Consider the following 16,324-nt stretch of genomic DNA (forward strand, 5'->3'; position numbering starts at 1 on the left):
TGCTTTTGTAATGTGATGGAGATGGATTTGTAGCTGCCGTTCTGAAAGTAAAATACAAAGAAAAAAGATCAAACATGGAAAAACTTTGAAAGTAAAATACAAAGAAAAAAGATCAAACATGGAAAAAACTAAAGGTGAAAACAAACCGTAATGGACAATTCAATTAATATTTGGATACAAAGTACATGCCAATTACATCTTGGTCACAAAAAGTGCTGATAAAAAGAGCCAGAAGCGAAGTGTAGGTTCGGATATTAAGAATTAGCATATAGTTTGGTGGAAGTGAATCTAGCTATCTTGCAATGGGCAAGCAACCGCATGTAGTGGTTATTCCATATCCTGCACAAGGCCATGTTGCACCTCTTTTGAAATTGGCAACAAAGATTGCCAAACATGGAATCAAGGTCACCTTTGTTAACACTGAGTTTATTCATGCGAAAATCATGGCTTCAACTCCAGACAAAGCTGAGGAGTTGAGCCCGGTGAGGCTGGTTTCATTTCCAGATGGACTTGAAGAGGGAGATGATCGGAACGATTTTATTAAGGCTAGAAATAGTATGTTTAGAGTCATGCCAGGTCACTTGAAGGACTTGATTGAGAAGATCAACAAATCAAGTGACAGTGAGCAGATCACATGTGTCATTGCTGATATATCTGTTAAATGGGCACTGGAAGTTGCCCAAAGCATGGGAATTCCGAGGGCTGTGGTTATACCTTATGGACCAGCATGCTTGGTTCTGGCACTTCACATTCCGAAGCTTCTGGAGGCAGGACTTATAGATACTAATGGTAAGTATAAATTACTTCAATTTGATTCATAAATAGTTAGGTACTTATATGATTAATTGAATTTGATTTAGGGACTGCGTTGAATGATGGGTTGATCTCATTATCTGAAGAATCTCTAGCCTGGAACGGTAAAGAGTTCCCATGGAGTTTCCCGGTTGATTCGAATATAGAAAAGTTGTTCTTTGAATTTGCCACTGCTGTTGCTCAAACTGTGAGGATTTCCAACTGGGTTCTTTCCAATTCATTTTATGAACTTGACTCATCATCCTGTGATTTGGTTCCCAGCATCTTACCAATTGGTCCATTACTAGTAAGTAATCATTCAGGACATTTTGCCGGCAGCTTGAGGCCTGAGGACTCCACATGCTTAAGCTGGCTTGATAAACAACCGATGGGTTCAGTCATTTATGTTGCATTGGGCAGCATAACAACCTTAAATCAGCAACAGTTTGATGAATTAGCTCTTGGTCTTGAATCCTCATGTCAACCATTTCTGTGGGTCGTTCGATCAGACCTTGTGACTGAATCGTTCCCCGGGTTCCCAGATGGATTTAAAGAGAGAATAGGCAGTCGAGGAAAGATTGTTGAATGGGCACCTCAAGAGAAGGTATTAGCTAATTCTTCTGTTGCTTGTTTCTTAAGTCATTGCGGATGGAATTCAACTATGGAAGGTTTAAGCATGGGAGTTCCTTTTCTTTGTTGGCCTTATTTCGGGGATCAATATCAGAATAAAAATTATATATGTGAAGGTTGGAAGATTGGTTTAGAATTAACCCCAGACGAAAATGGGGTAGTCACAAGGCATGAAATACAAAGAAAGGTGAAAAAACTGCTCAGTGATGATGATATCAAAGCAAATTCAGTGAAGCTGAAGGAAATGGCTAGAAGGAGTCTTGTTGAAGGTGGATCTTCATTCAATAATTTTCAGAAATTTATTGTTCAGATGAAGTCTAGTTAATTTCAATGTTGAAAATTCCGATATAATAATAGATATTCCATTGATTAGTAAAGTATGGAGTTCATCTTGTTGAATGCAAACCAATAAGTGAAAGACAAAAAAAAATGATGGTTACAAATAAAGCTACTTGTTTATACTGGAGTAAATAACCTTGAGAACAAGATAAAACTAATCTTAATATATAGTACTGATATATAAGTAAAAGAATTGAAGATAAATTAAAACAAATGCTAAAATCGAATATAGATTTATCACCCAAATCGATCCCCATCTATTTAAATTTGTGCTAAGCTAACCTTCTTCAAGAAAATATTGTATTTTCTGTATTCTGTGATCAGTACATGTTTAATTATTTGAATGTAATACTTGGATTGTATCAAGGAATATATTCTTTACCTGGATGTTAATAGCCGCAACTAGGCCTAGGTATATCTAGCCTCTTGATTCCTCCAACAGCTTTTCAGCAATGCTTTTGAAAGAAAATAATTCACTAACAAAATATTTTCTAATTAAATGAACCTTCGAGCAAATATGCTTGAAAATAACAATCAAATTTATAAGATATACAAATAATTTTACGTGAAAAAACCTCTTCAATGTGAAGAGATTGAAAAACCACGGGATCGAATGATCCACTTAAACCCACTATAATAAAAAAAGTGTTTATAATAGCCACAATTCACTAACAATATTCCACACAAATTTAGAGCTTTATCACAACTTTAACAAAGTGAAATACACAAAAAAGTTACGAAAAGACGGAGTAAAATCACAAAGCACCCAAAATGCAGGCTGTAAACTCCACACTCAGCGACTAAAATTGAAAACCAACTATCCAGATTGAAGAGTCAAACGTCTTCTACGTTCTGACAAAAAATCAGGTTGATCAGATTAGAGATGACCTTCCGATCGTCAGGCTTAAGAAGGACAGACGGACCGATATTCTATAACTCAAACTCTTTGATTTGACTATCTTTCTAGAGGTAAAACTTCATTAAAAAAATGGCTATTAAGAAACTGACCGTTGGATGTGAAGATCTTGCCGTCAACAACAACTCTTTGAAATTTGAGCAAAAATGGAGTAAGATTCACCGTTAGATCGTCGCCGAAATAACTTGGTGTAACTGCCTCTCTCTCACTTCAGCGGATTTTTAACCTGTGAACAGTATCTTAGTTTTTTCACACTGTTCACCCACTAAAAAAAGGAACTCAAGCGCTACTCCTTCTTTTTTAAATTTATTTTTTCTTTATTTTATTTTTGGGCTTTAGGATTTTGGGTCATCCTCAGCATGAGGAAACCAAGCTCAACAGCTTTTGTATACGTAATGTGAAGGCAGGGTTATCTCAAGAACATTTGTAACCCTAGACAAAAGTTACTTTGGAGGCCTTCTAATAATAAAAGTATATATTAAAAAAATTATTTTAAATTTATTTTTTCTTGCCTTTTGAGATGTAAAATTACTAAGAGAGGTAGACGACGACTGGCGAGCTAACGAGGTTAGATTGGTGGGGGGTTTTGGAGAGCAGATACTGGAGAAGTGATGGGTAGTGAAATGGGTGATTTCTAATGCTAGGATTGACCGGAAAAGACTTGAGAAGTCGCAGCCCAAAAGGTATCAGTGGCTGGCTATGGCGGAGTAAACGGATGAGGTATGATAGGGGTTTTGGTGAGTAGGTTGAAGGAAGGAAGATGGTGTTGTTGGGGAAGGCCAACGATGCCAGGTACATGCCGAAAAGGCCGGAAATGGCTATTGCATGCGGTGGAGCTAGGTTGCGAGATTCGTAAAAAAGTAGTCAAATCAAGGGCTATCAAGGCTGGGAAAACACTTGGAAAATGATAAAGTGATTGTTTCGGTCGATTTTAGTGAGAAAATTGACCAGAATCAACTCTAAACGGCCAGCGGCGGAAGAGAGGTGGAGATGATTTATGTGAATGTCGAATTTTGGGATTGAATTGGGGGTGAGTAATTTGAGACATGTAAATGACCATTTTATCATTTCATTGTTAAAAGAAATTCAATGTGTTAATTTAGGCATGTAAATTAGAATATATGAAACTAGAGGTACAAACTTGATATTTTGTCAAATTTTGGGTGAGAATATATGTAAAAAGTTTATAATGAATTTAGGACTTTTGGTTTTTTTGGGGGGCCCCTTGGATTGCCTAGATAAGAAATTATACAATATTTTTATTTTTGTAATATATTTAAAAAAAAATTATAAGAAATTTGGCCCTTTTTGACACTATTTTTTGGGGGCCCTAGGCAGGTGCCTCACCTGCCTACCCCTTGAGCCGGCCTTGTGTGAAGGAGATGGATTTGTTTTAAATGGGTTGCATTCTGATAATAAAATACAAATAAAAGAACAAACAGGGAAAAACAGAAGGCTGAAAACAAACCAGAATGGACATTTCTATTAGTTTTTAGACACAAATTACGTGCCAATTACATCATGATCACAAAAACCAGTGCTGATAGAAAGAGCCAGAAATTAAACTATAAAGATTGGGATATCAGCAACACAGCTATCTTGAAATGGGCAAGCAACCGCATGTTCTGGTTATTCCATATCCTGTACAAGGCCATGTTACACCTCTTCTGAAATTGGCAACAAAGATTGCTGAATGTGGGATCAACTGATCAAGGTCACCTTTGTTAACACAGAGTTTATCGAGGCGAAAATCATGGCTTCAATGCCAGAGAAAGTTGAGTGGGGCATGATAAGGCTAGTTTCGATTCCAGATGGACACAAACAAGGCGATGATCAAAACGATTATATAAAAACTAGAGATACTATGTTAAGAGTTATGCCAGGTCATTTGGAGACCCTGATTGAGAATATCAACAAATCAAGTGACTGTGAACATATCACATGCGTCAGAGCTGATATATGTTTTGGATGGGCACTGGAACTTGCTCAGAAAATGGACATTCCTCGGGCTGCAGTTTTACCTTATGCACCAGGGAACTTGGCCCTGACACTTCGTATTCCAAATCTCGTTGAAGCTGGAGCTATAGATTCTAATGGTAAGTTCAAAGGAGTATGTATCATTCAGAAATCAAACTATTCATTTCAACAAAGTAGCTGCTAGTTTATAACTTGGTACTAATTATTAATTGAATTTGATGTAGGAACTGCAATGACTGACGAGTTGATCTCGATATCAGAAGAGATTCTTCCCTGGAAAGCTAACGAACTCGCATGGAGCTGTCCAGATGATTTGACGTTACAAAAGATTTTCTTTGATTTTGCTTGTGCTAATATCCAAAATGTCAGAATTTCCATCTGGGTTCTTTCCAATACATTTTATGAACTTGACTCATCATCCTGTGATCTAATTTCCAACATCTTACCAATTGGTCCATTACTAGCAAGTAATAGTTCAGGAAGTTTTTCTGGAAGCTTAATGCCTGAGGGACTCAACTGTTAAGCGGCTAATACAACCGACAGGCTCAGTCATTTATGTTTCATTGGGCAGCACAACAATCTTAAATCAGCAGCAATTTGAAGAATTAGCTCTTGGTCTTGAATTCTTAGGCCACCATTTCTGTGGGTTGTTCGATCGGATCTTGTGTTGAATCACTGGCCAGATTCCCAGATGGTTTCAAAGAGAGAATAGATGGACGAGGAAAAATTGTTGAATGGGCACCTCAAGAAAAGGTTTTAGCTAAATCTTCTGTTGCTGTTTTGTAAGTCATTGCGGATGGAATTCAACTCTGGAAGGTTTGAGCATGGGAGGTCCTTTTCTTTGTTGGCCTTACTTCGGGGATCATATCAGAATAAAAATTATATTGTGAAGGTTGGAAGATTGGTTTAGAATTAACCCCCGATGAAATGGAATAGTTACAAGACAAGAGATACAAAGAAGGGACAAAACTGCTCAGTGATGATGGTACCAAAACAAATTCATTGAAGCTGAAGGAAAGGGCTAGGAGAAGTCTTTTTGAAGGTGGATCTTCTTTCAATAATTTTAAGAGATTTATTGTTCACGTGAAATCTATAATTACTTTGTTACATATTCTGTAAGAATGCCTGGATTAAAATCTATTAAAACAATTGATTCCAAATTATATCATTTACTGTTTTATTCTACATTCAATGATTGTACAGTCATTTAAATAATTTAATAATAAATAAACCACCATAAAATAACAAAATGAATAACAAATGAATTTGGAGAGGCATATCCAAAGATAAAGAGTGTTTGGATCAAATAAAATAAACTATTACACAAATTACGCAATAAATAAGAGAAATAAACATACGTGATTTATCTTGGTATATGTCTAACAAAGTTAATATTATACATATTTCCTTACCTCTTTATTATAATAAATGTATTTGTTTAATTTTCTATATCACTCATACAAGAGAATTATGTTTATATAATATATTATAAAGAGAAACCTTAAATTATTAGGATTCTTATTTCTAAGCCAAACTCTATTAGCAGTCGTTCCTATAATGGCTATTCATGGTATTAACACAAACAGCTTACATTGAATCCTGTAGTAAAACCCATATGCATCGCCCTTATAAGCGAACTCTTATGTTGTAGTGGTTCCCAATTCTATCACATATCACATGGTGGTCCCTTTTTAATTTCAAATTTGTGGTAGAATTCTTGCTGAGCAAAATTATTGCTCTCAAGAGGCACCTGTAAAATATAAACAGATAAATTCTTGTATTTATTACAACTTGTTGTTGTACTTAGCGGGAGGTGAAGTTACTTACATCATTGCTTTGTAATGGATGGAGTGGATTGTTGCCTAGCATATGAGAAAAATATTATAAAGGAATAAAACGCGGTAAAAAGTGGCAAAAATAAACATATTGGCAAGTTCCATGAGTGTTTAGGTATCAGTAAATGCCAATTACGTCACCACAAAGACTAAATGCTGATGCAAAGAGAATGACTGACCCGTTTTTATTTAATACTCGGAATTGGATACATATCATATAGTCAGGGTAACAAAAGTCTTAAAATGGTGAGGAACCTCATTTACTGCTTATTCCATACCAGCACAAGGTCATGTTCACCTCTCTGAAATTGGCATCAAAGATTGCTGAACATGGAATCAAGGTCACCTTTGTAAACAGAGTTCAACGCGGCCAAAATCATGGCTACGATGCCGGAGAAAGCTGAGAAAGGGGCCTGATAAGGTTTGTTTCGATTCCAGGAATCGAACCGATGATCGAAATGATCCGTTTAAGACTAAAGATTGTATGTTCAGAGTCATGCCAGGTCATTTGAAGGAGCTGATCAAGAAGTAAACCAATCTGATGAATGTGAGCCATCACTTGTGTTATTGCTGATATTTGTCTCGGATGGGCTCGGAACTCGCCCACGAAATGGGAATCCCACGAGCTGCATTGTTCCTTATGGACCACCAACCTTGGCCGTTTCATTTCATGTAAAAAGATTATTGATGCTGGAATTATAGATAATGATGGTGAGTATATAATTGACTGAATTTAATTTTATGTAGTTTGGTATCTTATAACTAATTGAATTTGATGTAGGAATGCAATGCCAATGACTGATGAGTGGATATCGATATCAGAGGAAACTCATCCCTGGAAAAAAACGAATTCAATTGGAGCTGTCCAGAAGAACCAATGATACAAAAGATTTTCCTTGAAATACTTGTGCTGCCGCGGAAACTGTCAGAATTTCCAAGGGTTCTTTCCAACTCAATTTATGAACTTGACTCGCCGAACTGTGATTTGGTTCCAAAAGTCTTACCCATTGGCCCATTACTTGCAAGTAATCAGTCTGGAAATTCGGCTGGAAGCTTAATTCCTGAGGACTCATCTTGCTTAGGTGGCTTGAAGCAAGCAGTAGGTTCAGTCATTTATGTTGCATTGGGCAGCACAACCACCTTAAATCAGCAACAATTTGAGGAATTGGCGCTCGGTCTTGAATCCTCAGGCCAACCATTTCTGTGGGTTGTTCGATCAAACCTTGTGAATGAATCGCTAACCAGGTTCCCAAATGGTTTTAAAGAGAAACTTGCCGGTCGAGGAAAGATCGTTGAATGGGCAGCTCAAGAAAAGGTGTTAGCTCATTCTTCAGTTGCTTGTTTCTTAAGTCATTGCGGATGGAATTCTACTACGGAAGGATTAAGCATGGGAGTACCATTTCTGTGTTGGCCTTACTTCGCGGATCAATATCAAAATAGAAGATTCATTTGTGAAGTCTGGAAGATTGGTTTAGATTTAACCCCGGATGAAAATGGGATTGTTACAAGGCATGAAATACAAAGAAAGGTGAGAAAACTTATCAGTGATGATGGTATCAAATCAAATTCATTGAAGATCAAGGAAATGGCTAGAAAAAGTCTTGTCGAAGGTGGATCTTCATTCAAAAATTTTGAGAGATTTATTTCTCAAGTGAAGTCTAGTCAATGATTTTGTTCAGTAATCTATAAGAATGCTGATAATTATGATGGATATTGTATTTTGATGTTGAGAATAACAGGAATCATGTCAAATAAAATAGTTTATTTTAAACTTATTAAGGTTATGGTTTACAATAGGAGTGTTTAAAAAAAATGTAAAAACCGAACCAACCCGGTTCAATTTCGATTCAAAGAAATTAAAAAACCAAATTTTTGGTTCTGTTACCGGTTTTGGAGAATATGGGAAATGGTTAATCGAAACTTGTTTTACTAACCGGTTTATTATAAAATATATTAAATTAAAATAATATATAAATTATTAAATTAAAACCGATTTTCCCCTTAACTGATTCGGTTTCGGTCAAGAAAATTTTTGAACTAAAAAACTAGTTTGATTCGCAAAATCGGTTAACCAGTTTTGAACATCCCTAATTTACAACGGAAATAGCTCCAAGATTCAATGACCAAATTCTATAAAAGTGCAAACCTATTTACTGAGAATTCTCGAACAACAATTTAACAAAGAAAAAGGGAGATAATATGAAATTTTTCTACTCTACCCCTTTGAGAACATCAGTTTATAATCAAGAAAAAATTGAATATGAATAAATAGTCCTAGTGAAGAATTTTATAGATGAACAATAATTACATCCTCAATTATTTTCTATACTTTTCATTTTATCTATGCAAAATGGAAAATTCATAGATTCCTTCTATGTAGTGGCAACACTTCAGCTCAACTGGTTCAAAATGTTGGACAAAAAACCCCCCACAGGTTGATTTGATGGTTAAAAAGATTTGCTCATTTCATTGACTTATTGGGTTCAAACCACTTTGGGATCACCTACCACATTTGTGGTTTACTTTGGAATATTAGGTTTGTTGGGTGTTTAATATACTCCGATGATTAGTTAAGATATGCGCAAGTTAGTTCGGACACTCAGGTCAAAAAAAAAAAAAAAAAAATGTTAGACAAAATGAATAAGGCAGGATCTTTATACTTAATTTGCAATAACTACACCTCTTCTCATCCTTCCTAATCCCCATTTTTCCTCTGCATAAAATATTAAAATTAAATAACAAAAGTTAATATAGATAATATCTATATAAAATTTTCAAGTAAGAAACATACTTAAGTTTACAGGTTTTAGAAAAAATCAAGACGCCTGTAAAAGAGAATGATATATCTGTAACAAAAATTTCAGCCATATATATCCTCATAATAGTGTTTTTATTAATTACTTGTAAATATTGAGATTTTTTTTTTCTAATTATGTGAAATTTATAAATATTGTCAATTTGTGAGGAAAAAAAATCCATATGTGATAACCATCGTCACCAAATTTCTTCCATCTTGGCCTCTGTTTTCCATTGTGGAATTTGACTATAAATCCTGACGAATGTAGCCAGTCTTATCCTTCAAAATTCTAGAAAAGTGGCGGATCCCTTCACTTTCACTTGGACATGCAATGAATGTTACACAGAGAACAGAAGCAGATTTCGGTCTTTATATAGCTTTAAATTGGTCTAAAGTACGGTGGCTGCTTATTTTTAGTCAGTAAAGACAAATCCCTTTATGTTGCACGTGGTTTTTCTTTATTTTTTTCTCCGCTATTTTAAAATTGATATTGGAAAATGTCAATTTGTAGTCAAATTATGCTGTGGAAACTAAGCAACAAGATGACAAAATCACAACCACTGCTCGCTTGCTTGATGGTAAAAGAATAAAATAAGATTTTAAAAGTTTCTGAGTTTGAATCTCCAAAGCCCTAATAGATAAATTTGTTTAATCATCAACTTTAAGATCTCGAAGAATTAGTTGAAATGCGCATAAGTAGCCTAACCACCTCAGGTCACAAAAAAAAAAAATAATAATAATAATTGATAAGATCAATTTTTTTTTTAAGGTGCACGTAAGTTGACCTGAATACCTTAAGTAATAAAAAAAAAATGATGACAAGATCAGTTATTTTTTTATTATTATTATTATTATTTTTTTTTCACTTGACAAACAACATATACAAACAATAAGAAAATAACATAAAATAAAACACGAGAATGATTTATAGAATTTTCCTAATAACATGTTTAATTGAAGAATTGTATATTTCAATTTATTGATATTTCAGTAAGAATTACATGCTTTATATAGGGAGGATACAATACACGGAATTTCCTAATTATGTCAATTACAATATACAGACGTAATTAGGAGATTATAGGATATCAAGAACATTATAAGTATTCTAAAACTGACAAAATAAGAAGATCCTGAAATATTCAAGAAATATTGATGAAATCTCAACAGATTCCTCCAAAATTGAATTGTATCTACTACATGTCACTAATGGAATTTCTTTCTTATATAAGTCAATGGAGTATAATACGATAAGATGAGAATACTAATATCTTTTCATTAACAAAGATCTCTATTGGCTCACACAATCAAGCTCTTATAGAGATTTACGGTCACTCATTCTGTGTAGTCGGATGCTCTCTACACAACCTGACTGATAGTCTCTTGAATGATGATATCTATCTCTTTATGGAGGTTGTAATGACTTATCCATTATAAGAATAGTCTCTCTTTAGTGTTTGATCCTTGGATTCTACATGGATTGATACAATTCTTCTAGGTTAAAATTCCTTTTATAATTCCAGATTACTTGGAAATCCTTGTACATTTATCAATTGTATAATTCATTTTCTAATAAGACTCCCCTATTGAGATAAAAATCCACAAATAACCTTCTTTCAAACCCTTTCTAAAAGTATGAAGAACTTCTTTCCGTTCAGGAAATTAGGTTCGTTCTGCAATTTGGTTACTGAAGTTTTTTGTTACTAGTTTGCTATATATAGTGACAAATTCACTACAAGTTTGCTATCAGTTTGTTTCAGTTGCTCAACTTTAATTCTTCCACTACTTGTAACACCCATCGGAAATAGTAATATAATTTCCTATAATACTAAGGGGGCGTTTGGTTAGGGGTTATAGGGGATTATTAGGGTAATGTCATCTTATATTACTTGATTACCATGTTTGGTTGTCAAGTAATATAAAATACCGGTAATATTCAAATACCAATAGTGGTTACTATTGGTAATATCGGAGGTAATCTGATTACCTCCATTTTCTTAGGTATTCTGAGATTATCAGTGTTATCTTTTTTTGTCACAATTTTATCCCTTATTAATAAAATTTTGGACAATAATACCCCTACTAATAAAATTTTGGACAATAATACCCCTACTTTAAAACAAATTTACATTAATATCCTATTTCAAATTTACCCCTGTTTAATTAAAATTTTGGACAATAATGCCCTTATATTTAAAATAATTTACAGACCACCACTGCCACCCAACCACCACCACCACTGCCACCTAGCCACCACTGCTGACAGCAGCCAACCACCATGGGCCGCCGCCGGAAAATCATCGGAGTCCCTAAAAAAGAACGAGACTCGGTGGGAGGCTCTGGGAGGCTTCGATATGGCTGTTTTCGGCGATATTGATGGCCGAAAACGGCCATATCAGGCCAAATCCCTTGCCATTATCGGCCAGATCTGGACGAGATCTGGCCACTAATGGCCAGGTCCATGGCCGTTAAAGGCCAGATCTCGTCCAGATCTAGCTGATAATGGCCAAGGATCTGGCCGAAAATGGCCAAAATAGATCTGGCCTGATATGGCCGTTTTCCATATCGAAGCCTCTTGGTCACGATTAGTTGCTGATGGGGACTTTCGGAGACTTCCGGCAGTGGTCTGCAGTGGCGGCAGGCGACGGCAGGTGATGGGGGTGATTTCGTAATAAATTAAAGTTTTATATAAGCGGGGTTGTTTTAACTAAATCTGAAATATTGGGGGTTAAAAGAAATTATTAAAAAATTAATAATAAAAATGATATTATATTAATATTTGAAAAGAGGACAATTTGGTAATTTAAATAACATACCCACCAATTTATTCCCCATAACCAAACATATTAATATAACATACCCACCAACTAACCAAACATATTTTTCTAAAGATTCTCAGTAATCTTCCAAGGTAATCTATCTTTCCAGTGATCCAACATTCCTAGTAATCTAACATTCCTGACCCAAACGCCCCCTAAAGAGTAAACGACTTTTTTCCACCCAAGGTTTTCCTTAACCACCCAAAGTTTATATTCTGTTAATACCCAAAATACACTTCACTTTCTCAACCGGCATTCGACGAGTAACTACGAGTCAGGGTAAGAGAGGTTTTGTAGAGTGAAGGCCGGTGAATCGAATGGTGGTAACCGATTGAATATTCGCCATCAGTATTAGCCGAAAATCAGCTAAAAACAGAAAACTATATCTTTGCGGTGACCGACAATTGACAGAGTGAGAGGGGTTTTGTAGAGAGGAGATCAGAGATTCAAATGATAATGATAGAGATAATTTTTGTCATTGAAACCGGCTTTGAGTAGTAATGGAATATTAATTTTGGGTGAAAAAGTGGTATTTTGAAATTTTTTGGATGAGAAAGTGTAACACCCCACTTGAGATACGTAGTTAAGATTTGATGAATGGCTTGAATGTTTGTTGATTTATCCTCATTTGAGTCTGTATGTTGTTAATATTGCTTGGTTTACCCTTGTTTGAAAGGGTGTCTTGGTTTGGTTGAGTGATTGCCCTGAAAATTGTAAGACTTGGCGAAATATTGAGGTTACAGTCTTCGCCGGGGCGAAGAAGAATATTCGCCGTGGCGATGAGGTGCTACAACCCCGTGTAGCTGCTGTGAGCTTTCACCGGGGCGAAGAAAATAGCTTCGTCGTGGCGAAGACTCGACTGAATGTTCCCCTTGAGTTTTTGAGAATTCTTACTTTTGTGACTCAATGACCATTCTACCCCTTTTTAGCAGGAAAAGTGGGGAGTGAAATGTAAGGAAATTGCATGGAGAATAGTTTGAATGAGTTTGTGTTTGCAAAGAATGAAAGGTCTTAGATGAAATTTCAAAGAAAGAGCAAGGGTATTTTGGGAAAGAGTGGAGAAAATATGAGATATTAAGGGTTTAGCTTTAGAAACCCTTTCACTGATTCTTCTCCACCGCCTCCTTCATCCTTCACTTCTCTCAAATTTTTCATTCAAATTCCAAGGATCTTTGAAGAGCTTTTGACTAGAAATTTATACAAGTTGATCCTAAGCACTAAAAGGTGAGAATCCTTACTCTAGAGGTAATTTTTATTATTGAAAGAGTAGGATCCTTATTGAGTTTTGTATTGAAGGTTTAAGAGAAAGTATCAAGCCATCAAGAGTAGAGAGATTAAGTGGATTCTACTTGTGTCTAAGGTAAGTAAATCCCCTTAAGTTGTGATTTGCTTGATTGAATGATGTGTAGAGACTTTATATATGATTAATGTTTGGATTTTTATGTTTGAAATGAGTTGATGAATGAATGAATGGGTTTAATGTTGATTTATGAAGAAATTTCCACCATGAGAAGGGTGGATTGTGTTGATAAATTTTGGTAGAAGTATGGATAGAATTAGAAGGATTTGAGAGGAATATTTGAAGTGTGTTTTCTTTGCAGGATGTGTGATAATTTGAAGGAGTTAAACTCCAATTTTGGATGGTTAAGAAAGAAGTATAGTTAAAGTTAGAATAAAGTTTATGCATGCACACACATTGTTTGATGAAATGCCTAAAAGAAGCATGAGTAGAAGTAGAGAACCTTACTTTATGCAACATAGCATATTTGCATGTCATGAATGCATATAAGAAAGATTTTAGGCATGAGCCATCCATATGCATAAGTTTAATTGAGTAATCACATAAGAAAGAAATATGAGAAATGAGAAAGAAACACTCTATGAATAGAGATAAAGAAAAGAACCAATTCTCTTAGAGTAAAGAGAAAGAAAGAACTAGCACTAGAGGATAAAATGATTATTAAGTGCTACAGAAAAGAAAAGAAAATAGGTTGTGCGATGGGGAACTCGTGAGTATAAAGTTACCTTCATGTAAACCGTTATGAGAAAGAGCGGTCTCCGCCATGAGAGAGCGGAATGCATGTAAACCGTTATGAGAAAGAGCGGTCTCCGCCATGAGAGAGCGGAATGCATGTAAATCGCTATGAGAGAGAGCGGTCTCTGCCATGAGAAAGCGGAATGAGAATGAGAAAAAGAAAAGAATAGAAAGAAAAGAAAAGAAAGAAAATGAGATTTTGAATTAGAAAAAAATGACAAGAGTACGAAAAGAATTGATTAGTAATGCACGGGGATTATAGAGTAGGAGATTTTACTTACTGGGCATCTTTGTGCTCACTCCGTTGTTTTCTTTGTTGTACAGGACATAGGTGAGGACTTGGTCGGATGGACGTCAGCAAGCGGGGAGACTTGGCTGTACTGTCCACTATTTTCATTTTTGAGAGTCTTTTGTACAAATGATGTTGTACTTTGTAAAGAATGTAATTATTAAGTAAAGAAAAAATTTTGGGCCCAACTGTTTTGATAAATATGCTGTCTTTTTATTAATATATATATTATGAATATGGTAGTAGAAAGAAGTTGTTACAGAAAGTATCATTAAGGAAAACCTGGGTGGAAAAAAGCCTAGTTAGTAAATAAGCGTTTTATACACGTTTTAACGTATGTTATAAAAACTGCCGAATTATACACGTATAATATGAATACCCATATAATTCGCGAATTATTGCAAAAAAAAAAAAAAAAAAACCATTGCTCACCCCATAACGACATCGTTTTAGTGGGGTTTAATTCAAAATTAAACAGAATCTCTTCTCTTCTTTGGTTCTTCTTTCTTCCTCAGTTCTTCAACGGATGACATTTTCAACTTTTCTTCCTCAGTTCTTTGACGTTTTCAGCTTTTCTGCCAATACTTTCCCTTCCTCAGCTTGAACGGCGAACTGGTTGAGATTTTTAATGGGTTTGTGTTTGTGTTTGTGTTTGTGTTTGGGGGAGAAGAATAAGTTTGAGGAAGGGAAAGTATTGGCAAAAAGAATAGCCTGTAAAGCAGATGTCATTGTCTCTGAAAGAAGCAGTTGGCCTTGTGGGTGAGCGTGAGACATTGAGAGATGATTTGATTGAAGAAGAGAAAGGGAGGGGGGTTTTTAAGATGGCTCATGGGTGTTTTGTGTTTGTGGTGGATTTTAGTATACGTGTCAACACTCAACACCAGATTACGTTTCTATTGCACAAACAAAAAAATAAATAAATATCTTTTCTATTGGCGAGTTAGAACAAGACATGGGCTTGAGAATTTGTTAAGGCAAAGAAAAGATTAAACAAAAGCAAAGATTTAATTGAAGTCAATGCAAAGATACATTAATAATTAATCCATAAAAGTGTTAAAATAAGGTTGATATTGCCATATTTTTTAAAACGTATTATTGATAATGTACCGTATTAAACCCGTATATATCCGTACCGTATTTTTCCCGTATCTGAATTTTATGGCCGAATTTTTATAAACGTATTTTTCACTGTTTGTTGTATTATACCCGTAAAATTTTCGTACCTTTTTTTGCCGTACCCGTATTTACTAACCAGGGAAAAAAGTCGTTTACTCTTTACTAAACCACCAAACATTCCATCCATTTGATTTCTCCAATCCCAATTCCATTTCTAACTATTAGAATTATTGCATCAATGGATCCAGTTCCCGAAAGATATTAATTAATTAAGTAGCTTTTTTAATAGTGACCAGCCGCCACTGATATATAATTGAAACCAAATAATATATGAAGACACAGAATTAATTAAAGGAAATAATTAATAACTATCATTAAGACTTAATTTTATCAAATATTAAATGACATTAGCTTCATATTTTTGTTTACAAAAACAATAACAGTCAAAAGTATCTAAAACCCTAAAGCTAAAAACAATGAACAACGAAATTAATTAAGACCGCAAAGGATACTTGGTAATTATTATATCCATGATCCTAATTAAGCTAGTTTTTTTTTTTTTTTTTTTTTTGGTTAATAATCCAGAAATCTCCAACCCTTAATCGGACTATAGATTGGTATTGGTGTATTTTAAGCTAGGTGATAAAAGTTTGGAACATACTAGACAACCCAAAACGTACGGCATTTTTGGATGTTGACCATCAGTTTAGAGGTAGTTTCGCAGTTTCCTCCTGTTGCAATCGAGGGAGAGGGAGAGTTGTTGTTGAGGTGCCCTTCTG

At 35.0% G+C, this 16,324-nt stretch overlaps 3 protein-coding genes across 3 annotated transcripts; all 3 read left to right on the plus strand.

Moving 5' to 3' along the window:
* The first annotated feature begins 213 nt into the window (after window positions 1–213).
* LOC116141202 (UDP-glycosyltransferase 83A1-like) lies at window positions 214–1,747 on the plus strand. Its single transcript, XM_031426729.1, has 2 exons — window positions 214–789; window positions 861–1,747. Exons 1-2 carry the CDS (start codon window positions 303–305, stop codon window positions 1,745–1,747), a joined length of 1,374 nt encoding a protein of 457 aa, XP_031282589.1. The 5' UTR covers window positions 214–302.
* A 2,658-nt stretch (window positions 1,748–4,405) lies between these two features.
* LOC116141188 (UDP-glycosyltransferase 83A1-like) lies at window positions 4,406–5,177 on the plus strand. Its single transcript, XM_031426715.1, has 2 exons — window positions 4,406–4,773; window positions 4,879–5,177. Exons 1-2 carry the CDS (start codon window positions 4,431–4,433, stop codon window positions 5,175–5,177), a joined length of 642 nt encoding a protein of 213 aa, XP_031282575.1. The 5' UTR covers window positions 4,406–4,430.
* A 2,189-nt stretch (window positions 5,178–7,366) lies between these two features.
* Window positions 7,367–8,268, plus strand: LOC116141189 (UDP-glycosyltransferase 83A1-like). Its single transcript, XM_031426716.1, has one exon. The coding sequence runs from the start codon at window positions 7,367–7,369 to the stop codon at window positions 8,156–8,158; it is 792 nt and encodes a 263-aa protein (XP_031282576.1). The 3' UTR covers window positions 8,159–8,268.
* The last annotated feature ends 8,056 nt before the right edge of the window (window positions 8,269–16,324 follow it).

The sequence above is a fragment of the Pistacia vera genome, unplaced genomic scaffold (assembly GCF_008641045.1).
Source record: "Pistacia vera cultivar Batoury unplaced genomic scaffold, PisVer_v2 Contig395, whole genome shotgun sequence".
In the NCBI taxonomy this organism is placed as follows: Eukaryota; Viridiplantae; Streptophyta; class Magnoliopsida; order Sapindales; family Anacardiaceae; genus Pistacia; species Pistacia vera.